This window comes from Aulonocara sp. 'chitande type north' Nkhata Bay, linkage group LG13 (assembly GCF_057382095.1).
Source record: "Aulonocara sp. 'chitande type north' Nkhata Bay isolate Kocher_YH1m ecotype deep benthic linkage group LG13, A_spYH_male_GT1.1, whole genome shotgun sequence".
NCBI lineage: Eukaryota > Metazoa > Chordata > Actinopteri > Cichliformes > Cichlidae > Aulonocara > Aulonocara sp. 'chitande type north' Nkhata Bay.
In genome coordinates, this window is record NC_141356.1 from 883189 (window position 1) to 911174 (window position 27986).

General features: G+C 43.2%; 3 protein-coding genes across 3 annotated transcripts in view; all 3 read right to left on the bottom strand.

The window, feature by feature from the left end:
• Positions 1–1084, bottom strand: part of atp6v1ba (ATPase, H+ transporting, lysosomal, V1 subunit B, member a) — a 43860-nt gene extending 42776 nt beyond the window's left edge. The window contains exon 1 of the mRNA XM_086258174.1: positions 867–1084. Within this exon, the coding sequence (XP_086114300.1) occupies positions 867–975 (109 nt within the window). The 5' untranslated portion in view covers positions 976–1084. The remainder of the gene's footprint in view (positions 1–866) is intronic.
• Positions 1–27986, bottom strand: part of hspa12a (heat shock protein family A (Hsp70) member 12A) — a 373254-nt gene that overhangs the window by 215320 nt on the left and 129948 nt on the right. The window lies entirely within an intron of this gene.
• On the bottom strand, positions 20971–27481 carry vax1 (ventral anterior homeobox 1). Its single transcript, XM_086257990.1, has 3 exons — positions 26504–27481; positions 25224–25411; positions 20971–22778 (listed from the first exon to the last, which is right to left on the bottom strand). Exons 1-3 carry the CDS (start codon positions 26715–26717, stop codon positions 22236–22238), a joined length of 945 nt encoding a protein of 314 aa, XP_086114116.1. The 5' UTR covers positions 26718–27481; the 3' UTR covers positions 20971–22235.

The following is a 27986-nucleotide window of genomic DNA, read 5'->3' on the forward strand; positions in this document are numbered from 1 at the left end:
CTTTCCTGTCTGTAATATTCTCACAGTATTTTAACTGAATGAAAACATATCAATATTAGGTGCCCCTGTGTAGATACCGTATCACCACGCCTATCCCTAATAGACAGATGACACATGAGAGTCCATGTTTTAGAAGATCTCTGTAAATCTTCACATTTTTACAGTTTCGTGTCAAACATTTTACAAAGCGATGTCGAAATTCTTGTCACGAGAGCATGAACGTCAGCTTCCCTAACCACGGGCTGCCTCACTCATGTGATCCGATCACATGACAGATCCTCCATCTGGCCCATACGACCAACAGGCTGTGTAATATAGTTCTGCCTGTAAAACACTGCAAAGACGCAAATATGACATTTTAAATTCGTGACCAGTTGAGTGTACCACATATCCCCGCACGCTGAGTATATCTCATCAATAGTTCCAGACATTGGTGAAAGGCAGCATGCTAGCGTGGCTACACTGCTGTTTGACAGAAATGACATATTCTTAAACGCAGCATGTACAGCAGCAGTACGGTTCAATTGCCGAATTACTCGCATTTAATTATTAATATTTATAAAATAAAAGCTGGTTTGTTTAACACCCTGTGTACAGCAGCACAGGTGGATAGTTAGCTAACGCTAATGCCCTCTAATGCTGCGTCCCGGTTCAATGGGATATCCAAGACTTAAGCACAATCTTACATCTTTATATTTTCACACTGCACATTAACCTATTGCACGAGTCCGTAAACATACTGTCCCTTGTGCCATTTTAAATGCTACATTTATACATTGAGTCAAAGTTATCCCGTTTCCTACCGTAACTACACCACCGAACGCAACAACAACCTTGTTAGCTGGTAGCTTGCATTAGCAACGTACTTAGCCTGGGCTGAGAGATGTAGTTCCTGGTCACAGCCTGGGTATGTGTCCTCGAAGCCGCTGCCAGGCCGTTCACATCCATCGCCCTGTTTGCCACCAGTGTTGCCATTGTCGGATAAGGTACAGAAACCTGAGAAATCTGACGCTGGTTGACGTGCTTTGCTAAGAGCTACTGAATGACAGCAGAGCGCGAGTCATGTGACACACAGGAAACGGATGTTTGGTAAAGGACAGGGACTCAAAGCAGTGAGAAGTAGCTGCTTCTGACAGAAACGTAATGAGTGTACAGTAAGTAGCAAACGATTAGGAATGAAAAGCTAACAGCAAGGCTGTTTAACGTGAACTGAAGAGGATTTTCTTTGTAGCTGTGGGATTCCACAGTGAGATATTTGGATTTGTTAAGTATTTAAGATTAAATTTAGATCATTTCATTACAGATCGTGAAGGTAATATATTTTACAACCTACTAGCAAACAAATCCAATACCTAAATTAATTAATGCAGAAGAAACGCATTATGAAAAAGTTAAAAATGAACTGGGATAAAATGTGATTTTAGTTATTATTTATAAAAACATGCTCACTGTGAAGGAATGAAGAAATCACTGCCTGCATCGTAAAACTGACCTCACAGCTGCAACTGAATATGAAACACATTTTAATAAATGATTGAAAAAGGGAAAAAGCTCAAGTTTATCATATTATCCATATCTGCCAGCAGCCTCTCTTATCACACTACTCTTCCTCAGTCTGCATTTCTTAACCTCTGCAGTTTTACTGTCATGCTATTATATTTTTCAGATTAGTTCTACAAACTCTGGACTCTACTAGGTTTATTTATGGTTCCCCAACTACTCTGCACAGCCAGAAACCTGCCTGGTTCTTCAAAATCCTGCTCCTCACATACAAGGTCTTAAATAACCAGGCCCCATCTTATCTTAATGACCTTGTAGTACCATATCACCCTATTAGAGCAGCAGGGAGTGATCACGTTTTTATATACATATGTTTTTTTAACCACCATTTGTCTTTGACATCTTATTTTTCTAATGAAGTGGTTTGTTTCCTTGAAAGTAAAACTCACATTAAAAGGATGCATTAATAGGAACTGACAAGTAGAGTGGTGAAGCATATGATCCTTGTTGTTGTCCAACCCAGATGTAGGTTTAAAACCAAAGTAATCCCAAATGTGCAGCGTGTCCTGGGAAGTTGATCTGGTGATGAGCAAAGATCGCGTTTGGCCAAAACACTCTATATTCAGCGCGATTCTTACACCCACTAAAAACAGAGCGTTGGCTTGATACGAAAAGCCTCTGCAAGCTTTTAATGATTTGTTTTTTCATTTAGAAAAAGACAAACAGAGCGAGACGATCTTTGGTGCTGTTAGCTGCAGTGGGGTCTGGTTCTCCTGTTCTTCTGTTTATTAACCTACTTTTTTATTTCACCTCAGTGTCACAGTTGTCCCTCCAGCACTGACACTGTTCATGAGATATTTAAAATGTGATTGAGATGAAAAGTGGCTCGCAGCTTAAAGAACAGCTGTGTCTAATGTGCTCTTCATGTGTTTCATCTCCCTACCTCTCTCTCATACACACTCACGTCCACAAACACATATTCGGCAGCACAATGTCCTGCTGAGTGTACTGTTGAGTGAAAGCTAAAATGACATGATTGCACACATTTTCTCTTTAAAATTTTTTTGCTTTGCTGTGTTCTCATTTTGGAAGCTCTGATCCATTCTCATTTTTCCCTGCGTGTCCTGTCCAGTAGCTGTAACCGAAGGTGGGTTTTTTAACCATGGCCCTTTCACAATCAACACACCGGCAGTTGCACAGAGCATACACATACACACAGCTCTCTCACAGTAGAAAAGCACTACAGATTGAAGTGGTAAGTACTGCCATGGTGAGGCTGACAGCAGCCCCTAGAGAGCTCATCAAAATGTTTCAGGCCGCATGCAAAAAATAGCAAATTAATGCAAGTGAAGGGCTTCTGCCTACAGGAGCATTGCCCTCATTTTAGAAATACCATTTTTCCCCCCTGAGTCTTTTATGATGAGTTCAGAGTGTTATGATTTCCCTCAAACTCCTCAGATCTACCCATCTAGGAAAATAGGTGTCAAAATACTCATGCAATTATTTTGCATGTTGATGTTGTTGAAGGGCTCAAACAGTGTCCTGAATTGTAAACTGCATTGTAACAAACTACTGCAAATGATGTGGTAAACTATGTTACCGTGGTATCTAATAATGTTACTGTTATTGTTTTTTAACAAACGGACAAATGATCACTAACATTTGTTTCCAGTGTTCTAATGCAGTCTTGTCAGCCTCGCATGCTGTGACTGGAGAATACAATTAACCAAAATTCACTCTGTCACTTTATGTTATGCATTGTCACGCTGTGCGATGTTATGTTGTTCCACATCTGTCATTATCTTAGAGTTTACTAAGGTAGGACAGCTCTGGAGGTAGAGCAGGAGTCTCAACTGAAAGGTTGCCAGTTCAATCCCTGCCACTAACCCCAAATACCTTCAGATGTATCCCTTGGAGCAGTAGTGTGTGGTAATGTGCAGAGATGATAGACTGATCATACACACCTCAAGTAGGAAATATAATGTTACCATAGTTATGATTTAAATAAAACATCATAAAAACACCCCGCTGCATTATTGGTAAACTGTGCATAGCATCATAAGTAAAACGAATTACTTCATCTCTCTGTGTTAAATGTATTAATAGTAATACTGTTTAACATATGTTCATTTTTTAGCTCATTTTAAAAACATATATTGTCCAGTGTCCAGGATCATATTCTATGAATCATGTCTGTAGTTGCTGACCTGTGAGGAGCACAAATCCATGAACACAATCTGTTGTTCAGGAGTGATGGTGCTGGTTCAACTAATAATATTCACATATTCACATAAATGATCATTTGAAAGTGCTATATACATCTCAAAACTGGCTTATCCGGTCTTTAATTCTGACGTCACTAGCCGTGTCTGGGCCTAAACTCCGCTGCAGGTCCATATATCAAACGATCACTATGGCATTACTGAGAGTTGAAAAACTGTCTAAAGTCTTTCATCTTTAATAAAATGATCAGCGTTCTGCTCTACCAGGTGTAAGAATTGAGTTTAACATCCAGGCATCCATGAAAACGGAATTTATGACATTTAACGGAGTTAGAAGTTAGCAGGGAGTTAGCTCGCTAGCTTCTATCTAAATACAATATAGCATGTCCTGACTGCCGGGTTTTGGAAACAAATTAAAACGTACAGCTCTGTTATCACTTCCAGCATAAATGAAGACAGAAAACTAAACAGCAGTGACGTTTGTAGGGTTACTGAAGTTGGGCTAGCTGGTATATAATGATGTGCTACGTGACCGTTAGCGACACAGCTATGTTAGCATAATATAAACAAGCTAACTTTTTTTCCACTGGATAGAAGTTAACGTGAGTGTTCTCGGTGGTCAGGAACAAATGTAATCGCATGGCAGGATGCTGTAAAAGGACCAAACTTCAGCCAGGAGAACAACTGAGATAATCCATCCACAATACGAGGTTAGTCATTCATATACTGCTGCATGGGCTGGGCTGTAGCTACATCCTAAGGTTTTAAAAACTGAGCTTAAATAAATGATTAGCGGTAATAAAAGCCGAGGGAGGTCAACAGTGATCACTGACTGTTTTAGGAGTTTTTTGAGATCAAATAGAAGAAAATACAAAACATTAAACATGTTAACAACACAAAAGCCATATTAAACGCAGACTACTTTAGACCCGGAAGTAGGATTTGTCACGTCATCACTTAATGACCGGATTGTGTGTGTGTCTATTGTTAGATACTCCTTGGGATATTGTGTTTTTCTTTTTTATTCGGTTTGGTTTGTGTAGATGTTTTTTTTTCTTTTCAGGCATTTCTTTTCCCGATTTGTTTCTAGGCCGTGTACATGATTTGTATATGTTCACCTATCATTGTTTGATCTGATTCTTGATTCTACTGCAATTCATTGTATTTTGGTCTCGACCAGGCCTCCATTCATCGTCTTCAGATGGTCCAAAATGCAGCTGCTCGCCTGCTAACTGGTACCAAACAGAGAGAGCATACAGTATAACTCCAGTTTTGGCTTCTCTACACTGGCTTCCTGTCGCCTACAGGATCCAATTTCAACTTTGACTTTTTGTTTTTAAGTCACTTAACGCCCAAGCTCTTCTTACCTGTCTGAGCTCCTTTCTGTTTATGCTCCAGGAAAAAACATGAGGTCTAGGTCAAAATGACTGCTGTCCATCCCACGGACTAATCTCAAATCTCGTGGCGATGGAGCCTTCTCTGTGGCAGGTCCCAGACTTTGGAATAGTTTTCCTCTAAATGTTAGATCTGCACAAACACTTGATCACTTTAAATCACTACTAAAGACACATTTTTATGCCCTGGCTTTTAACACACTATGACCCAAGCATTTTGGTCTCATTTAATAGTCTTAGTTATTGTTTTAATTCTTTTATTGTCCTATCATTGTTTTATATTGTTATTAATGTTTTACATGGAAGTTTGTTTTCTTCAAGCTGATGGCCAACAAATTCTAATTCCTAAAACGATTTTTTTCTACTAACTATAAGAGCAGAATCATCCACATAAAGAAAACAATCAGCAGAAACAGCCTGAGACATGTCATTGACATAGATAAAATGATAAAAATGGTAAATGGCCTGTATTTGTATAGCGCTTTACTAGTCCCTAAGGACCCCAAAGCACTTTACACTACATCCAGTCATCCACCCATTCACACACTGGTGATGGCAGCTACATTGTAACCACAGCTGCCCTGGGGCGCACTGACAGAGGCGAGGCTGCCGGACACTGGCGCCACCGGGCCCTCTGACCACCACCAGTAGGCAACGGGTGAAGTGTCTTGCCCAAGGACACAACGCCTGTCGGAGCCGGGGCTTGAACCGGCAGCCTTCTGATTACAAGACAAACTGCCAACTCTTGAGCCACGATCGCCCAAAGTAAAGGACCTACAGTAGAACTATGTGGTATACCACAAGTAACATGAGTAGTGAGTGCGAGTGCATAGTGAGAGTAAAGGGTGCCTTCTGGACCTAGCAGCAGGCTCAACCAGATAGATAGAAAGTACACAGCATCATGTCGGTCCTCCAGTCCAGTCTGTCATTCAGATGAAACGTCAAGTACCTGTCAAGGTTCAAGGTTCTTTATTATTTGTCACACACATGCATAGTTGAACAAGTATAACACACAGTGAAATGTAGCCTGACACGCTCCTCGACATGTGCAAAAATTGGGGGGGGGTGTAGAGGAAGAACTTTTTTATATATATATATGTATATATATATATATATAGAGAGAGCTGGATAGCGTAGTGGTTTGACTACACGCCTTTGGAACCCAGGATCGCAAGTTCGATTCCTGCCTGGGGCGTCTGTATCCAGTAAGGGTCCTAAAGCTAGACCCCCTATGCAAAGCGAGCCTACTGCAGACATGAGCGAGACAGATAAATATGAAGGCATGCCGGCTCGGACGTCGCCCGGATCAACAAGGTCCGCGTCAGGTGTTGAGGAACCAGGGCACCCTGACGAAAAGTGGGCTACTGGAACAAGAAGGCATCGGTGGGCAAGAGACGAAAACAGGGCGTTGTTGGAATGCTACTACGCAAGTAATCCCGGCAGAAGGGGCTACATGAATAGGATGACGGACTTATGGATTCTTCGATACCCAACATCCACAATGACGGCGAAACAACTAGTAGCTCAGTGTTCCAACATTCGAAAGAAGGGACTGCTCTCACAGCTAGAGATTGACGAGGTACAACACAAATGCTACGGCAAGGAGGAGTCAGGACGCCAGGTCAGGGGGGAGATATCATCACCCCCACCCGAGATTGGGTACATAGCCCCAAGTGCGATAGGAGAAGGATCGTTGAGTGCGAGAGGAACTGACCTAAAAAATAGGATAATGGCCAAGCTTGAAACCTGGATCCCCCGTAGCCGGTTACCGAGATTACGTGAAGTACCCTCAGAAGGTCTGCTAGATGATGTTAATGCAGCACTACGGACAATACCTACAACCACGATTACCGACACTAACAAGCTGATCTACAATACGGCAGCAGTGATCAGTGAGATGCTTGGCTACAAGTTGAACAGCCACAAGGGGCAGTACCCTCCATGGAGAAGGAGGCTAGAGGGCAAGATCAAAGTAGCACGGAGGGAGGTTAGCCAACTAACGGAGTTGCAGAAAGGTGCGACAAAGAAGGTGCATAAGAAATACAGCAAGCTGTCCATACCTGAGGCCTTGGAAACTGCCAAGCAAAGACTCACAGCCTTGGCCAGCCGCTTGAGGAGGTACACCAGAGAGATAGAAGGCAGGAGAATAAACCAGCTGTTCTCCACAGAACCAGCAAAGGTGTACTCTCAGTGGCAAGGGAACAATAATAAGAGAACAGCACCACCAAGGCTGGAGACGGAGCAATACTGGAAGAGCATATGGGAGAAGGACGCAACCCATAACGGCAATGCTCAGTGGCTAGTGGATCTGAGGGCAGACAACAGCGACCTCCCTGAACAGGGTCCAGTAACCATCACAGTGGCAGATATCCAAGAAAGGGTCTCCAGTATGAAGAGTTGGACAGCACCAGGGCCCGACATGGTTCATGCCTACTGGCTAAAGAAGCTGACTGCACTCCACGAGCGTCTGGCAGCACAAATGAACCAGCTGCTAGTTAACGAGAGACACCCGGAATGGCTAACCGAAGGTCGGACGGTCCTGATCCCCAAGGACCCCAAGAAGGGACCGGTCCCCTCCAACTACCGACCAATAACATGCCTCAGTACTACATGGAAGCTCCTGTCAGGCATCATATCGGCTAAGATGAACAGGCACATGGGTCAATACATGAGTGGGACACAGAAAGGAATTGGCAAGAATACCAGAGGCGCAAAACACCAGCTACTGGTAGACAGAACAGTCAGCCGAGACTGCAAGACCAGACTGACCAACCTGTGCACTGCCTGGATTGATTACAAGAAGGCCTATGACTCAATGCCCCACAGCTGGATACTGGAATGCCTAGAATTGTACAAGATCAATGGGACCCTAAGAGCCTTCATCAGGAACTCAATGGGGATGTGGCGTACAACACTAGAGGCCAACTCCAAGCCCATAGCACAAGTCACCATCAAGTGCGGGATCTACCAAGGAGATGCTCTGTCCCCACTGCTGTTCTGCATAGGCCTGAACCCCCTCAGTGAGATCATTAACAAGACTGGCTACGGATACCGACTACGGAACGGAGCAGTTGTCAGCCACCTCCTGTACATGGATGACATCAAGCTGTATGCCAAGAGTGAACGAGACATCGATTCACTGATCCACACTACCAGGCTATACAGCAATGACATTGGAATGTCGTTCGGACTGGAGAAGTGTAGTCGGATGGTAACAAAGAGAGGGAAGGTAGTCAGAACTGAGGGGATTGAACTACCAGAAGGCAACATTGCAGACATAGAGGACAGTTTCAAGTACCTGGGGATCCCGCAGGCAAATGGGAACCATGAAGAGGCCGCTAGAAAGGCTGCAACCACCAAGTACCTGCAGAGGGTCAGGCAAGTCCTGAGGAGTCAGCTGAATGGTAAGAACAAGATCCGGGCCATCAACACGTACGCCCTGCCCGTGATCAGGTACCCTGCTGGGGTAATAGGCTGGCCAAAGGAGGAGATAGAAGCCACTGACATAAAGACAAGAAAGCTCCTTACCATGTATGGAGGGTTTCACCCCAAGTCCAGCACCCTGAGGCTGTACGCTAAGCGGAAGGAAGGGGGCCGGGGACTGGTGAGTGTCAGCACCACAGTCCAGGATGAGACAACGAACATCCAAGAATACATTGGGAAAATGGCCCCAACTGACCGAGTGCTCAGTGAATACCTCAGGCAGCAGAAACCCAAGAAAGAGGAGGGAGACGAGGAACCATCATGGAAGGACAGGCCCCTGCACGGTATGTACCACCGGCAGATAGAGGAGGTGGCTGATATCCAGAAATCCTACCAGTGGCTGGACAAAGCTGGACTGAAAGACAGCACAGAGGCACTAATCATGGCAGCACAAGAACAAGCTCTGAGTACAAGATCCATAGAGGCTGGGGTCTATCACACCAGGCAAGACCCCAGGTGCAGGCTGTGTAAAGATGCCCCAGAGACAATCCAGCACATAACAGCAGGGTGCAAGATGCTAGCAGGCAAGGCATACATGGAACGCCATAACCAAGTGGCCGGCATAGTGTACAGGAACATCTGTGCCGAGTATAACCTGGAAGTCCCGAGGTCAAAATGGGAGATGCCCCCAAGGGTGGTGGAGAATGACCGAGCTAAGATCCTGTGGGACTTCCAGATACAGACGGACAAAATGGTGGTGGCTAACCAACCGGACATAGTGGTGGTAGACAAACAGAAGAAGACGGCCGTAGTGATCGATGTAGCGGTTCCGAATGACAGCAATATCAGGAAGAAGGAAGACGAGAAGCTGGAGAAATACCAAGGGCTCAGAGAAGAGCTCGAGAGGATGTGGAGGGTGAAGGTAATGGTGGTCCCCGTGGTAATCGGAGCACTAGGTGCGGTGACTCCCAAGCTAGGCGAGTGGCTCCAGCAGATCCCGGGAATAACATCGGAGATCTCTGTCCAGAAGAGCGCAGTCCTGGGAACAGCTAAGATACTGCGCAGGACCCTCAAGCTCCCAGGCCTCTGGTAGAGGACCCGAGCTTGAAGGATAAACCGCCCGCAGGGGCGTGCTGGGTGTTTTTTTTTATATATATATGTATATATACACATATAGTATATACACTGGGTGAATGTGCAGTAGTAGCAGCAAGCAGGTGAATTCTGTACATTAATATGAATAGATATCTGACTATTTTACAGGATAGACAATATAAACATATTTAAAATTAAAGGAATTGAAATGTACATTGTGCCTTGGTTTAGTGTCTGGAAGAGTCCTGTCTCAGTCAATTATAGATGATGTGAGAGGGCGGGTGTCCATGTTTCCTCCATGAAGGTGACTGACCTAGTTGCAGTTTCTTTCCTCCAGAAATTATCAACCATCTCTTTTGTCTTGCATTACGAAGAAGGTGATTTCTTCTGGACCACAAAGTTCCTTGCCAGCTCCCCATACTTCAATTCCTACCCATCCTTATTACAGCAATCCAGGAGACAGTAGAAGTGGTGACACCCATCCTGAGCAGCTTCTCAATTAGCAGAAGTGGTTGGATGGTAGTAAAGGCACTGGAAAGATTAGAAAAACATGGTTTTCACAATGCCATCATTACCATCAAGGCAAAAGTAAGCACGCTCCAACAGGTAGACCAGGCTGTAATATTATTGCCCATAGTGAAGTCTACACCGCTAATGAGCACAGAGCAACTTACCAAATCGCTCTGTACCCAAACACAGCTTAGAGAAATGGTGCCTCAGTCTCTTTCTTCAGATGAAACTCCCTTTTGTGTCCCTCTCTTTCTGGAGATTACTTTTTCGCTAATGAGAATACATCCAAGTGAGGCAGTGTCGCCGGCTGTCCTCTGGCACCTGAGTGACGGGTGTAAACACAGACGGTGCTACAGTCAGCTTCACAGCAGGAGTGTCTGTCTCCCACTGAAGAGATGCCTGAAAGCTGAAGGCTCTGCCTCCCATTTAAAAGAAACTGGGGCCTTGTTCAAGGCCTTGTATGTGGAGAGAAGGTTTTTAAATTTGATCCTGTATTAACCTGGGAGCTTATGAAGAGAGGCCAGTCTGGAAGAAAGGAAACCTGCTCTCTCTTTCTAGTCCCTGTCAGTACTCTCACTGCAGCATCTTGGTACCTGGTTAGACACCATGTTTCTAAGATGTTTAGGGCTGCAACTGATAAAACCTCCATTTTGTCTAAATTTAGAAGTAAGAAATTAGGTCATCCGGCTCTGGAATGTCTTTAAGACGTTCCTGGAATTTAATTAACTCGTGTTTGTCTGCCTTTATTAAAGCTGGGTATCGTCTGCATAGCAATGAAATTGTGTGATACAGTGGTCCCTCGTTTATCGCAGTAGTTATGTTCTAAAAATAACCTGCGATAGGTGAAATCCACAAAGTAGCCAGCTTTATATTTAACAATTATTATGGATGTTTTAAGGCTGTAAAACCCCTCACTACACACTTTATACACTTTGCTCAGACAGGCATGAACATTTTCACACTTTTCTCTCTTATTTAAACTCTCAAAGTTCAAACCTTCATAGCAAAATAAGTCCAGTATTATAGGGTGAGAAGTTCGGCCATCCGGGAGGGGCTCAGAGTAGAGCAGCTGCTCCTCCACATCGAAAGGAGCCAGCTGAGGTGGTTCGGGCATCTGACAAGGATGCCCCCTGGGTGCCTCCTGGGTGAGGTGTTCCAGGCATGTCCCACCGGGAGGAGGCCCCGGGGCAGACCCAGGACACGCTGGAGAGATTCTATCTCTCGGCTGGCCTGGGAACGCCTTGGTGTTCCCCCGGATAAGCTGGAGGAGGTGGCTGGGGAGAGGGAGGTCTGGGCCTCTTTGCTTAGGCTGCTGCCCCCGCGACCCGGCCTCGGATAAAGCGGATGAAGATGGATGGATTATAGGATGAAACCAAAGGCAGCCGCGGTTACCACTGACGGTGTAAAATGTTTCATCTACAGTGTTGTGTTTGTTGGGGAGAAAATTACAGTGCAGCACTCCAGAGTCACACTGCTAGCAAAGATTTATGTAAATTTGACAAGCTGAACGCATTCTGTGCTGTACAGGAGACACAGCATGGAGGAGACTGACAATGGTCTACAGCCAATCAGGACGCAGAACACAATGCGCTGTAAAAAAAGAAAAAAGAAAAGAAAAGAAAAACACGCAAAATTGCACCAAAAAATATCCCTGAAAGGGCAAGGCTGCGAAAGGTGAACCACGTTATAGCGATGGACGATAACCGTCTAATAATGCTACTTAAGGGGAGCAGGTATAATCTGATCCCAGCACAGACCTGTGGAATGACACGATTAAACTCAAGTGTGCAAACAAATTGGAGCCTATTAGAAAAATATAATTTAAACCACTTGAAATACTTTTAATACCTTTAGTCTTTTATAATCTCTGTAGTGAAATATTGTGAGCAGTGGTATCGCTGCACTGAGGTGAACTTTAAGGTGTTAGAAATTAAACTATTACTTATATGTCATGGTTTGGAAAATCTGGACCTAAAATCCAAGCTCTAGCAGAGAGGGACCCTCTGGTCTGCGCTGCCCGAGAACCATGGGTTCCAGTGGAGCAGCACCAGCCAGCAGGAAGGCTGGGAGCTTGGGAAAATACATGCCCCAAAATGTATTTTGTAACATATTCCATTACGTTAATCAGTGAGAGTAATGTATTCTGATTACTCTGGATTATTTAATATATTATCAAGCTTTTTCCAACTACATGAATGTCCTATTGCTGTGTGATTTATTACTATTACTGTAGGTTACTCTCCACACCAACACCAACCAGATGTTAAAATCTTAATATAAATTAGTAACAGTAGGTGGACATTAGGTAAGGCTGCACTTTTTGCAGCGATCTCGTGTAGAAACTATTCGACAAAATTGTTGGTACCATTCGGTCAATGAAAGAAAAACTCACAATGGTCACAAAGTAATAATAAATAAAAATTCTATAAATATTTACCAGTGAAAGTCAGACATTGCTTTTCAATCATGCTTCAAGGGAATTATTTAAAAAATAAATGCATGAAACAGGCCTGGACAAAAATGATGGTACCCCTAGAAAATACTGAAAATAATGTGACCAAAGTCAAAGGAGCTTGCAAAGAAAAGCGTCTGGACTTCTTTAAGTTACTTGAAGACGTTTCACCTCTCATCCGAGAAGCTTCTTCAGTTCTAAGGTCAAATGGTGGAGAGTCCCAGATATAAACCTAGTGGGAGTGACCCCCCACAGAGGGACAAAAGGACCCCCTGATGATCCTCTAATCACATGAGCCAAGGTGTGAAACTGGGCGTGGGTCAGCCAGAGTTTCGGGTGTGTTCATTGTGAAACCTGGCCCCACCTTATCATGTGATGTCCTGAGGTCAGATGGCCCAGGATGTGAGTGGGCGTTAAGGCGTCTGGGAAGGATCTCAAAACTGGATTATAGATGGCAGAGAGTTGGTGTCGTAAACCCCGCCTCTGTTCAAAGATGGTCGCTCACAGTGGACATAGATGCTTCTTTCACTCCTCTTTCAAACCATCTGTCCTCTCTGTCCAAAATGTGAACATTGGCATCCTCGAAAGAGTGTCCTTTATCCTTAAGATGCAGATGGACTGCTGAGTCTTGTCCTGTGGAGGTGGCTCTTCTATGTTGTGCCATGCGCTTGTGAAGTGGCTGTTTGGTCTCTCCAATGTAGAGGTCTGGGCATTCCTCGCTGCACTGTACAGCATACACCACATTGTTAAGTCTGTGTTTTGGCGTTTTGTCTTTCGGGTGAACCATATTTTGTCTGAGCGTGTTGCTGGGTCTGAAATACACCGGGATGTTGTGCTTTCTACGATGACCTGGATGACTGAGAACCTTCACAGACAATGTGACCAAAGGGACGCGTTAATCCAAGGTGTGTCCACTAATCAGCATCACAGGTGTCTACAATCTTGTAATCAGTCAGTGGGCCTATATATCCGGTTGTTCAGTCTGACGTCACTAGCCATGTCTGGGTCTAAACTCCGCTGCAGGTCCATATATCAAACGATCACTATGGCATTACTGAGAGTTGAAAAACTGTCTAAATTCTTTCATCTTTAATAAAAATGATCAGCGTTCTGCTCTACCAGGTGTAACAATTGAGTTTAACATCCAGGCATCCATGAAAACGGAATTTATGACATTTAACGGAGTTAGAAGTTAGCAGGGAGTTAGCTCGCTAGCTTCTATCTGAATACAATATAGCATGTCCTGACTGCAGGGTTTTGGAAACAAATGAAAACGTACAGCTCTGCTATCACTTCCAGCATAAATGAAGACAGAAAACTAAACAGCAGTGACGTTTGTAGGGTTACTGAAGTTTGGCTAGCTGGTATATAATGATGTGCTACGTGACCGCTAGCGACACAGCTATGTTAGCATAATATAAACAAGCTAACTTTTTTTCCACTTGATAAAAGTTACTGTGAGTGTTCTCGGTGGTCAGGAACAAATGTAATCGCATGGCAGGATGCTGTAAACGGACCAAACTTCAGCCAGGAGAACAACTGAGATAATCCATCCACAATACGAGGTTAGTCATTCATATACTGCTGCATGGGCTGGGCTGTAGTTACATCCTAAGGTTTTAAAAACTGAGCTTAAATAAATGATTAGCGGTAATAAAAGCCGAGGGAGGTCAACAGTGATCGCTGATTGTTTTAGGAGCTTTTTGAGATCAAATAGAAGAAAATACATAACATTAAACATGTTAACAACACAAAAGCCATATTAAACGCAGACTACTTTAGACCCGGAAGTAGGATTCGTCGCGTCATCACTGAACAACCGGATAGGGCTCCAGGTAGTCACTGTGTTGTTTGGTGACATGGTGTGTACCACACTCAACATAAGATAAGATAAGATAGAACTTTATTAATCCCTCGGGTGGGTTCCTCTGGGAAATTCGACTTCCAAAAAGCACAGCAACGACCGAAGTTACAGTTACACCGAACATGGAGCAGAGAAAGCATCAGTGTCAGATCGCACCATCCGTCGTTGTTTGTACTACATAGCAGACGACCGAGGAGGACACCATTGTTGAAAAGAAATCATAAAAAAGCCAGACTGGAATATGCCAAACTACATGTTGACAAGCCACAAAGCTTCTGGGAGAATGTCCCGTGGACAGATGAGACCAGAATTGAACTTTTTGCCAAAGCACATCAGCTGTTCACAGACAGACAAATGAAGCCTATCAAGAAAAGAACACTGTCCCTACTGTGAAACATGGAGGAGGCTCGGCTATGTTCTGGGGCTGCTTTGCTGCATCTGGCACTGGGTGTCTTGAATCTGTGAGGGGTACAAGGAAATCTCAAGACTATCAAGGTATTCTAGAGAGAAATGTGCAGGCCAGTGTCAGATAGCTTGGTCTCAGTCGCAGGTCAGGGGTCTTACAACAGGACAATGACCCAAAACACACAGAAACACCCAAGAATGGCTAAGAGGGAAACATTGAACTATTTTAAAGTGGCCTTCCATGAGCGCTGACCTCAATCCTATTGAGCATCTGTGAAAGGAGCGGAAACATGCCGTCTGGAAAAGGTGGTCTTCAAACCGGAAACAACTGGAGCAGTTTGCTCATGAGGAGTGGACCAAAATACCTGCTGAGGTGCAGAAGTCTCATTGACGGTTACAGGAATCGTTTGATTGCAGTGATTGCCTTAAAAAGGTTGTGCAACAAAATATTAAGTTGTGGGTACCATCACTTTTGTCCAGGCCTGTTTCATTCATTTTTTTTTAAATAATTGAAGCATGGTTGAAAAGCAATGTCTGACTTTCATTGGTAAACATTCATCGAATTTGTATTTATTTATACTTTTGTCAGATTAACGTTATTTCTGTGAGCATTATGAGTTTTTCTTTCAGTGACTGAAGGGTACCAAGAATTTTGTCCAGGCCTGTATTCTGTTACTCCCCAGCACTGGTAGGGCATCATTTACAATATCTCTGGTTCAGGCGATGTGGGATCACATGACGGAGTGATGACCTCTCGCTCTGCTGGACCGGTGACTGCTGGCTCGGGTGGAGCGGGGGCTGCACAGGGTACAAGGTTGTCTCTGGTTGCTCTAGCTGTGGCTCTGGGTCAGTCTGAGCGAGGAGCAGGCTAACTGCGGCTGCTGTAACAAGGCTTGGACATGGGCTTGCTGCTGCTCCTGTGAAATTATAGTCCATCACTTGACCTCCTTGGCTAATTTTAGGCCAATCTTCAATCTTCCTCTTATCTCAGAAGCTTTTGAAAGAGTAGTTGTAAAACAGCTGACTGACAGGGATGGTTCATTTGAAGAGTTTCAGTCAGGTTTCAGAGCTCATCACAGCACAGAAACAGCTTTAGTGAAGGTTACAAATGATCTTCTTATGGCCTCTGACAGTGGACTCATCTCTGTGCTTGTCCTGCTAGACCTCAGTGCAGCGTTCGATACTGTCGACCACAATATCCTATTAGAGCGATTAGAACATGCTGTAGGTATTACAGGCACTGCACTGCAGTGGTTTGTATCATATCTATCTAATAGACTCCAGTTTGTGCATGTAAATGGAGAGTCCTCTTCACACACTGAGGTTAATTATGGAGTTCCACAGGGTTCAGTGCTAGGACCAATTCTGTTTACATTATACATGCTTCCCTTAGGCAGTATCATTAGAAGACATAGCATACATTTACACTGCTATGCAGATGACACCCAGCTCTATCTGTCCATGAAGCCAGATAACACACACCAATGAGTTAAACTGCAGGAATGTCTTAAAGACATAAAGACCTGGATGGCCGCTAACTTTCTGCTTCTTAATTCAGATCAAACTGAGGTTATTGTACTCGGCCCTGAAAAGCTTAGAAATATGGTATCTAAGCAGATTCTTACTCTGGATGGCATTACCTCGGCCTCCAGTAACGCTGTGAATTGTTTGTTACCAGGGTATGTCATTCATTGTGCATATTAAAGAAACATGTAGGACTTCCATTTGCACATTATCTTTGAAATAAGAAAAACCAGTCTACAGCAAGAATTTCTCCGCTGTGGGATCAATAAAGTCTTATCTTATCTTATGTCGTATCTTAGGCTACGTTCACTCTGCAGGTCTTAATGCTCAATTCAGATTTTTTGATTTTTTTGTCTGCTTGTTCACACCACAAATAAAATGCGACAGCAAACGCGCTCTAGTGTGAACGCTCAAAGCGGCCGCATGCGCAAAATAAGACGTCACACACAACGCGCTCTGTTTAGACCCAGAGCAACAGTATGTTTGACTGATGGCCTTAATATAAAGACTTCAGACTTTACGTTTCCCAATTTTTGCTTTAAGTTATTTTATTTATTGACATAATAATGTAAATAACCTAATAATTATCCTTATTGCTGTTTTAGAGGAGCGGTGCTTTGAAGGATAGCTGCAGATTTCTGTCAGAATCTGCAGATTATACAGAACAAAGAAAATGTTCACGTTTCTCCAGCGTTGTCTTCCCAACAGTTTCACCGGATGGTCAGGAAGCGTTCGTGATGTCTTCTCCGGCGCTGATAATTAGCGTCTGTCTTGTGTCAGTGACGTAAAAGATGGATTTAATGCGACATGACCATCAAACAGCAGCCGCTTTCTGAAACATCAGATATGTATCTGATTCAGCACCACATACGACGGTGACCCCGGTCGGATTTGAAGATATGGGATTTGTGCCGTTCACACTGTCACACCATGATGGGATAGATGGGTCGCAGAGGGTCAGAAAAATCGGATTTGATGCGCTTTCGCCTGCAGAGTGAACGTAGCCATAGAGTGATGCCTGAAAAGTGCATTTATTCCTTCTAGGCTCTACAGCTGCAATTCATTATTAGCAGGCTGCCCTAACAACGACCTAAAAATGACCTAAAAAGCCTTCTGTTGATTATAGCGAGAGTACTGATAGCATATCTCTCCCATATTGGCTGCTCCTGTTAAATCAAGAAATTACATCCTTCTCCTCACACACAAGCTCTTCAATAATAATGCGCAAGCCTGTCTTAAAGACCCCATAGTACCATATTGCACTAATAGAGCACTTCACTCTCAGAATGCTGGCTTACTCGACTTTTTCAGGCCCCTCTTCTGTGGAATCAGCTCCCAGCTTGGATTCAGGAGACATTGGGAGACATACAGCCTCTCTGCTTTCAACACTGAGTTTGAAACTTTCTTTTTGTCTAAAGCATATAGTCAGGACTGGATCAGGTGACCCGAGTCCTTCCATAGTTATGCTGCAATAGGCCTAGTCTCTGCTGGGGCTTTCCATGATGCATGTTTTTTCTCCACTCAGCTTTTTAACAACAACAAATCCATTTAATCATTAGTTATTATTAATCTCTCTACACAGTGTGTTTTTGTCCTGTATCCTCCCCTCACCCCCAGCTGGCGGCTCAGGGAGTTTTTCCTTCCCACGGTTGCCAAGTGTTGGTTCCTAGGGGGTCATGTGATTGCTGGGATTTTCTGTTATTGTAGGCTCTAAAGCAGCGGTCCCGAACCCCCGGGCCTCGGACCGGTACCGGTCCGTGAGTCGTTTGGTACCGGGCCGCGAGAGTTGAGGCTCAGGTGTGAAATGTTTAGTTTTCAGGGTTTTTATCGGTTTTCAGCGTTATTTTGTTATCGATTTTATCGTTAACTCGGTTTTCCTGGGTCTTTCCACGTGTGTTATGAATAAATCTTCTTTTTTTCGGTACCGGTACTGGTTTTATTTTGTTGTATTTATCCGCGACACCTTAAAGGCCGGTCAGTGAAAATATTGTTGGGCATAAACCGGTCCGTGGTGCGAAAAAGGTTGGAGACTGCTGCTCTAAAGCACCTCCAGGCAATTTTGTGCTTTGGTTCTATGACATTAAAAGTGAATGGAATTGAAATAAATTGAAAAAACTGAAGAAGTGCAACTTAATCACAGCGCTCAACTTGACGTTACGTAGATTGAAGTGGTTTGGCAAGACGCCACACGAACATATCCAGACTCAGGAAACCCCTGCTCTGAGTTTAACGAGGGATCGTTTTACCTGTCCTGTAACACAGATGCTGGAGCAAGGCCAGCATGGTGGCCATCAGAAGATCATGTTTCACCTTCACTGCTGCTGTTTCTATACCGTGATGAATTCTGAATGAGCCATTCCTCTTCAGATGATCAGTTAGACAGCTGGGTCCAAGGCTGGCGTTTTAAATATTGTTTTATTTACTGCCACCTAAAGGCTTGTGGTGCGTACCCCTCAATAACAGAGATAGATTGATCATATTTAAAATCAAAGCATTAATTAATGGTAGGATTTCTTTGGACTTCAGGGGCGATCGTGGCTCAAGAGTTGGACGTTCGTCTTGTAATTGGAAGGTTGCCAGTTCGAGCCCCGGCTCGGACAGTCTCGGTCATTGTGTCCTTGGGCGAGACACTTCACCCTTTGCCTACTGGTGGTGGTCAGAGGGCCCGGTGGCGCCAGTGTCCGGCAGCCTCGCCTCTGTCAGTGCGCCCCAGGGTGGCTGTGGCTACAATGTAGCTGCCATCACCAGTGTGTGAATGGGTGGATGACTGGATGTGTAAAGCGCGATACAAATACAGACCATTTACCGTTTGAGTGATTATGTTGAAATGTGCTTCAGACATGCAGATGGTTGGGAGGAAGTATTAATTGAGGTTAACTGAGGAACATCAATCAGAGAGAAAAAAGTCTAAATAAATATGAATAGTTTTAAAGTTGTACTTAATGATACGTCTGTGGGACAGGTAGGAATAATTTAAAATTTTATTTGTAAAGAAATTCAAGGAGTCATTACGAGTTAATGTTATAGAAATATTTGGCTAGTGCTCTGACTCTTCGCCAGCCTGAAAAGCAACCGGGGGCTGTTGTTTTTGTCTTCAGTGAGTGATGAATAGTGGGATGTACTAGCTTAACCGAGGGCGAAATACAGATACTGAATACTGGACAGAATGTAGGTTTTCTGTCATCTCCTAAGACCTGAGTTTAAAGACAGGACGATGTAATGAGAGAAAATATGTTGGTGGTCTGCACATGAAAAACACAGATACCCCTTCAACAACCCAGCACACTTACAAAAACCTCCCCGACCTTCTTCTAATTGGACTAAGGGTGAAGGGAGAGAATGGATGGGGGCCTCCAGAATGGGGTTGAGAGGCATAGGAGGCATAAATGTAACCTTTATTTTTTCCTCTGGAGAGATTCCCAAGACACAGTGGGAAGGATTGGTTTCTTTGGCTCTGCGAACAAAAAGCCTCAGTTTTACATGTCTGGTGTTATTGTTCTGCAGAAACAAGCAGGGCTGAACTCAGAAGAGAACAAACAAACTAAGAGTTCTCAGAGTCGTCTGACAAACCGCCACTGTGTGCTGCTATGTTAACGTTAAATTATAAAACACGACCGTTATATTATTATGAGTCTTCATTGCTATCGACAGTTGTCGAGGTTCAAGACGTTTTAGCCGTGTTTTCACTAACAGAGAGCGAGACCAATGATTACAAGAGGTCTTTGGAAGTTTCCCTTTTATTTCTAATATTCATTTATGCAAATGTGTTAAATGACTAAAAACACGATTCTATGCAAATTTTGTTTTCTTCAAATTTACTGAAAATAACTTGAAATTAGACTGAGAGAAACTTTTAGGAGGAGTTTGTTAAAGTGTGTTTGGAGGACTGGGTGAACGCTGCAGCTCTCCCGTCCAGCCGACTCATTAGTTGGTGGAGCAGGTGAAAAACAGGATACTGGCTGCTAGCCCTAAAGGTTATTGTTTCGAGTTCACAGGAAAACAAAAGGGCGAACCAGATGTGGAAACGAACGCTCTAGTCAACTGTTTCCTTTTGTTGTGTAGATTTTAGTCAGAAAATACAGAAACTCACATTTGTGAAAAGTGAAACGAATGTCTGAACTGAACTGGCACCATTATCCCGGAGAGAACCCACAGGGAGAACGTAGGAGCCGGGGCAGCATGGTGGGACGGTGGTTAGCACTGCTGCCTCGCAGCAAGAAGATCCTGCCTCCGCCGTCTGCTCCGGCCTTTGTTGATTTCATTGTTTTAGAGTTTGGAAAAAGGAAAAAAGGCAGTTTTTTCTACTGTTTCTGATATCTTTTGTACAAAATTAATAAAACGTTTGCTTATATAAATAGCTGTACAGCCCTAATAAAATTACACTGTCACTGCAACACGTTAGTCCACTGTGTTGCTTCATAGCTTTTGTTCCCTCCAGTCAAAGGATGAGTGGGAACAACATCAGCAAGCATCACATCAGGCGCGTGTAGAGGAGGTATGACAGTCATGAGATTTATCATAACTTAATTTATAGCAACATGTATGGAAGAAAAAAACACACTTGTCTTTGTCTGCAGCCGTATACATAATATATATCAACATTTGAACCACACGTTTCACAAATTTCAAGATATTTCACAACAACAGCACCAAAGAGCTTTTGATTGAATCCTCAACCCTGCTAATACATTCATTCATTCATTATTTTCCAGATATACTAATAATCTATTAATTACAGAAGTAAATAATTTACAATAAAATAACAACTTTAAGGTACATTTTGCATTTCCAGTACTTGAGTACTACAATAATTTCATTCAGTCTCCACAAGAATCATCGGCCTTAATCTTTTCTGAAGGCTGTGGATTTAAGAAATTTTGCACAGGAAAGGTTGTCTTAATGACTGAAAAAGCTGTTACCTTGTAGCGTTCAACAAAGCAAACAGTTTCAGCTGAAAAGCCTTTTCTCCCTTTCAGTAGCTCGTACCTGTGCTCAGCTCCAACACGCAACAGAAACTGTACACCAGAACCTGGAGAACTCGTAGTGGAATTACAGTCACACACACACTTATATATATGTGTGTGTGTGTGTGTGTGAACAGCTCTCATGCTGTATGACGACATTGTTCGGGATTCTGTTTTGGTTCAAAGATAATACAGATTTACAAAAGATGCTCTTATGACACATCTGCATCTCTGATCGCCTGGGTTTCACTCTGGCCTGTAATCGCACACTCGACCCCTTCTTTAATTCTATTTCAGGAAATTGGCCTTGCTAAGGTAAAATTTTAAAAGCGCTGAATTATCAGGATGACACAAACTGCTGCTCAGGTGTTTGACGTCTCATGTTGTTTGTCTATATCTACTCACTGCTCTGACACGCACCTACCCATCACAATCAAAGAACACAGTTCAACAACATCACCATAACTTTACAGTTCTCGTCACCAGTCTTCAGCGCCCTGCCGTAGCCTGTATGCACCACAGTAGCAGCTGTATTCTCTACGCGCTTCAGTATATAGTTGGTTTTTGGACTAAATATTTGTTTATTAACAGAAAGACATCTGTTAGTACTCTCCCAGTGTATATCTCTCTAATTCTCTTTTATAAAGTCCTTTATGAACTTCTTGTGCAAAATCTCCCCACTGCCACCTTTTCTTTGTTAAGACGAGCTTATGTTTGCTTCCTTGTACAAGGCGCCAGATGCGCAACTGGAATACATGAACTGCTACAAAACATGACACAGACACATGAAGAGACAGCTCGAAACCAGAAAATGACAATAACAGCCAAGGAAAATAACCGGCACGTGTCCTGAGGAAACAGGACTCCGTCTATGTAAAAACATTATTCCAGGATTTTCTTGTCCATGGATTCTTTGCCATTGGTCCGCGAGTAAGGCTCAAAGGCAGAGGAACTCAGGTAGCGAGCAGAAAGTTCCTGCAGGTTTCCAGCCAGGGAGCCCGCCATGGAGAGGGGGTTGGAGGAAATGCGGGTGGCGACGCCACTGAGTAAGGAGGGCATAGGGAAGCTGAAAAGGCTGTGAGCTGCCGGTGAGCTTTGCAAGCTTGCCACTGTCCCTGAGCTGGTGACGGCGGGTAGCGGGGGGCTGCCGCCTGCTGTGCCGGTGCTTCCTCCGCTACTGCTGCTGCTACTGCTGCCGTTGCTGGCCATGGCCATGGAGGGCGGCCGCAGGGCAGAGCCCAGAGTGCCGCCGCCGCAATGAGGCAGGAGGCCCGGCAGGCCGGGAGGCGTCAGCAGCCGGCCCTGCTCCAGCAGTCTGAGGACACTGCAGGTGGCTGCTGTTTCTGAAACTACCGAACGCAGCTCAGAGTCCTTCCCCTGGTCCTTCTTCTGCTTAGTACGGCGGTTCTGGAACCAGACTTTCACCTAGATTCAAACACAAAAGAGAGAGCCTTCTGAGAAATAATAATCATATGCAGTTCCTCTGTGGCTGTGCTATACGTAGAGCGCATGCTCACAGATCCAAATCCTGTGCATGAATATATAAATATTGTGTGCTGGTATAAAATGAAAGAAAGACTAATATTCACTGATATCTGCTGTGTGAAGTCTAAAACAGCTCGTCTGCACAGAGTACAGCGGCAGCTGCCTTCCCTTCCCCCGTGCAGATGCAGCGTTACAGCCGTGCTAAAGTGTAACAGCCATATAAGTGCAGACATTTTAATAAGCACAGACAATGACCACAAAATACAGTGACTCCATTCAGTCATGCAGACTAACCGACAGGTGATTCAGTCAAACGTGGCACAAACCACACACGACCCAACAGAGCCATCGGTGAACAAAAACATGGGAATCTGCCCATTATGTTTGACTGCTGCGCTGCGATGTTATTTATTGGAAAATAAATGACCCACAAAGATTAATAACCAGCTGCTCAATTCTGAACGTGACTCGTCAGCATTTGTGTTCTTTAAAATAGCCTCCTATTAACATTAAGAGCTTAAAATCTCAACATATTTCTATGGAAACAAAAGCCTGAATACCACATTCACAGTAAACCTGCTCCATACTTGTTTCTCTGTATCTTCACTCAGAGTGGGGATAATTAACTGCAATGACTTCAGCGACTTCTTTTATTACCACCACAGGATTCACCGACCCTGGAAATGAAGGCGAAACTTCGCGAAATATCCTCAGACAAATGAAAGAAATCTTAAATGTAATATTTGACAGTGACACTTTTTGCCCCTTAAAAATAATATGTGATGAACAGAAAATGTTCAACTTAATTTGAATTAAATAAATTAGTCATAATAAAATATATTTCTAACATTTTAGAGATTTATTGAAAACTGTGAAAGTGAAATCTGCAGCAGGAAAAATGTATTTCCATGCCTGAGGATATTACTGCTGTAACTGGTTAAACTAGCAAGTATTCCATTTTTAATTCATTTTGATTTATGATTTATTAAATAAAATGTTTATGTAATAAATAAATATTTATGTATTTATTTATTTATGTATTTATATTTACCTCACGGTGCTTAATATAGGCTCGCTGTTGTACTTTCACAATAAATTACGCCTTTCGTCCATTTTTATTATATTTACATTTCTTTTATCCATCATTTTATTTAATGTGACATTTTAATAGTTCCGTTTTAATAAGCCGTATAATTTAAAATATGAAATGTAGCCGAAACATGAGACTATTTTAGTAAGGAGCAAAATATACACGTACCAATCATCAGCAAGCGCCCAGCTCAGTCCTGGTGCTACTCCACACGTGAATACTTTCCCTCCTCGCTATAGTCTGTGGGTTAATTCTTTACACAAAGTGAAGAAACGCCACTGCTCTGTCCAATAATCTCCGTCCACAACATAAAGACTGAACAAGGTGGTGTCCTGAGTGGACTCAGTGCAAAGATGTGAAACTGGAGCTTCAAACTGCTGCACACAGCCGAGTCTCATTCCAGAAAACTAAGCATTGATAAGTTCGTTTTCTGTCTGACGTTTATATGAGAAAATGAATAGTTGCGCGTGGGGAACAGTGGTTGTGTTGCTCTAATGAAAATGTAAAACATTTAAAATGTTAACACACAGCTAGGTTAAAATATGCACAGCCGTTGCTGTTAGTTGTGTCTAATTATGACCTCTTGCCGGCCTTTTCTCAAGGTCAAGTTCATTCAGCTGTGGCAAAAACCACATTAACACAAAGTGCAAACTGAGGTCCCGACAGCACCGGTGTTAAAAATCCCAGAGACGAGCCACAGGCGCTGAAACAGGCTGGGATCGCCGGAGTGACTCGCTGTGGAATCTGGTACAAAGAGCAAACACAGTTCACCCACTACATGAACCTGTGCTGACCCCACACGTACAGCATGAAGACAAATCGTGAGCTTTCCTACGGCCAGCACACATCTCAGTCAGACAGTAAACACAGGATTGCTCTATTTGAATTTCATTTTTTATTAGAAGCTCAAATCAAATGTTTTTGGGGTCTCTCTAAAACAGTAAGTTACAACTGCTTAGATATGATTTTTAATGGTTACTGTGGGTTGAAGATTTTTTTCCATGAAGCATGCAAACCAGTGACCAGCATGAAAATCATGTTTCACAATCAAAGTGTAATTATGTGTAAAAATATCTCCTTAAAACACAAAAAAATTCCAACTTAAATAAACAGTAAATGGCCTCTGAGTCATAATTAATGTTATAATTTCATGTGCTTGAAAATGAACTGAAATTAATTTAATTATGTGGTTACATCCACCTTCCTACGTGCTGAAACGCTAACAGGAAAAAGCTGATGGTTCAGTGCATAAAGACACTTTGTTTAAATCCATGGCGGCGTTGCTGGGTGCATACCTGAGTTTCAGAGAGGTTGAGCTGACGGGCCAATTCTGTGCGTTCCCTTCCAACCACATACTGACACCTCTGAAACTCCATCTCTAAACGGTAGAGCTGCTCTGCAGTGAAGGAGGTGCGGGTACGCTTCGGCCGGTCCAAGTCCAAACCTTTGGGCAGGATGATTTCTCTTATGGAGCCTTTAGCATCTGCAACAAGCAGCAAAATAATTCACAGAGGCAACAGGACACAATGAAGACAGATTTGACATCATCTCAGTTATTAATATAATTTGATTTATTATTACTAGAATCATATTTCATAAAGCCACAGGAGTGGAGGTGCATTCGGAGTAACATTGAAGTGTGACGTACTCCAAATGATTTCTTTTCATCAGTGTGACTGTGAAATGCTTTGCAGAAAACTGAACATTTAATTTAAGTTTATAATAAAAAACATTAAATCAAAGTGAGCCTATTTATTTTTCATTCACACGACCCTGCACAAAAGACAAAAGAATAAAACATATCTTTACAGTCTGCTTATGTTTTCTATTATTTCAGATTATGCTGTGAAAAAATGAATAAATAATTGTTGTATAATTTTATTTATAGAGTAAAATATTTTAATTGAAAACCTTAATGTGCTTTTTTACATTTATTAAACAAGTGGTTTTGTGTAGGTATTATATTTATTATTTGTTTTCCAACACTCGTGACAGAAAACACACAGTGACACTCTTAGCTGTTCTCTCATGCATTTAATGCGATGCATCATTTGTTGATGTTAAATAGCAATAATAACAAAGTGTGTGCGTATTTTCCCTCTGATTACTCATCTTTATAACTCTGAAAATATAGGGGATATACCTGGGAAGGCACATTTAAATCTGCTTATTTTAACAGCAAATCCTAAAATCGTTGCAATAATTAATGTTAAAATATTAATTCTAAACGTTTTGTCATTGTCTTAAAAAAGCATGTGCATGTAACACAGCAGATAATTCAGTTCTCTTACATTTTTAATCCTGGAGCAATAAAATAAGAAGAAGTGAGTTTATCAAACTATATTTTAAAAAAGAAAAACCTTCTGGTGTTAGGCTTAAAGTTCAGTAAAGTGCTTCCGATCTACAAAGGCTGATGAGCGGTCGGCGTCCTCTTAATGAACTAAACGACCACACTGTGACATTACGGAGCTTGTTTTACAACTTTTTTTCAAGATAATCTCATTTTTCAAATTTGTCAAATGCATCTGAGTGCGACAGACTGATAACAGCTTAGAAATCAAAGGACGAACATTACCTCGAACAAGTATTCTCCGACAGTAGTCTGGGTCTCCTGTGCTCCCTCTGTTCTTGTCACAAGTGTCCACGGTCCCGGAGGGGGCAAAGGAGTCCTGCTGGTCCTTGAGGAAGCTTTTGGTCAGGCTGCCCTGGGAGTCCTTGCCATCTTTCCCCTCCTTTAGTCCATTCTTCAGCACCATCCCTTCAGTCTCTTGGTTGTATCTGACCTCCATGCTCAGTTTATCCTCTTAGAGCCGCCGCTCGTCCACCTCTGATTTTCCTTTGTCAGGTGGGGGGAAAAGGAGATTATGGAGAATGCAGCTCACCAGCCTGTCCGGACACTATGGGTTTTAGTTTCAAAACAGCACCTTTCAGCAGTGCAGAGTCAGCTATCTAATGTTTGGAGAAATACTTCCGCCGCCGCCAGACCAAGGAGTCCTATTATCACTGACCAAACTCCCTTGCCCAATGATCATGGACTTCTCAGTAAATCTCAATAGTAATTCAATGCCCCCCTTTCCTCGTTACACAGCCATCAGGCTGATAGATGATCTCCAAATAATCAGAGCCATGGATGCGCACTGCCTGTTTCAATTGATTACGGTAATTTTGCTGCCTCCACATTTGCGTAACCTCATGAATACACAAAATTGTTTGGGGAAATAGATCAGGTCTTGATAGAGGGGTTTGTTCGTTCCGTCCCCCTCAGTTTGCCTGCTCTCAGTGCAGGGTATCAAGACAAATGATTGGTCTTGTCTCGCAACCAAGCCTCCCGCACACAATCGCAGAGGTACGAGTCGACCGGAGCCCAAAAAAGTTCCCGGACACGTCGTTCTTCCGGTGCCAGAACGCGGCTGGTTATTTTGTCCCACTGACTTTTTACAGCGTACCTTGTTGCTGCAGCCTGTCAGTGAACTTTGATCTCATTTTTCCCGTTGGCTTTCTCTCCAATCAGTGGAATTCTGCAACGTGCAGATCTTGTCACTACGCTGTTGTAGGCAAGAGAAACTGGGAGTGAGCCAGAGAGGGAGACAGAGTGTGAGAGAGATAGCTAACAAAGGGTAATGAAAAAATCCACACATAGCAAAATTTATGAAGGCAATGATGACTTAGCCAGCCGGATCACCACAACAATGCTGGGCTCCTCTTAAATGAGAATTGTGTTTAAGTTTCCTGTGTCATCATGTGATTCGGTCAAAGAGAAAAGCCCAGCGAGGTCCTTCAGTATTCAAATGATTGCACCCTAAAAGCCATCTTCAGCTCTCGCAATCTTAACCTGCATATTTGAAGGAGACAAAAAAGGGGAACAAAACTTGTCATTAGTGCTTCGGCTGCCTACGCTCTCTCTCATGCACGCATACCCCTGAAATGGCCCCTACCTCTCTCCACCACTCGCCTTCCAACCCACTACCCACCCACCCAGCCACCAACTCTTTGCTGTTTTCATTGTCAGTGAAACAATATCTCTGAACACAGCAGTGGCCAGTAATCCAATAAGACCA

Coding starts and splice junctions, on each gene's coding strand:
- vax1 (XM_086257990.1), bottom strand. CDS start 26,717: ATGGAGGTCAGATACAACCAAGAGACTGAAGGGATGGTGCTGAAGAAT. Junction 25,412..26,503: donor TCGGAGAATACTTGTTCGAG/GTAATGTTCGTC, acceptor TGCTTGTTGCAG/ATGCTAAAGGCTCCATAAGA. Junction 22,779..25,223: donor TCAACCTCTCTGAAACTCAG/GTATGCACCCAG, acceptor GTTTGAATCTAG/GTGAAAGTCTGGTTCCAGAA.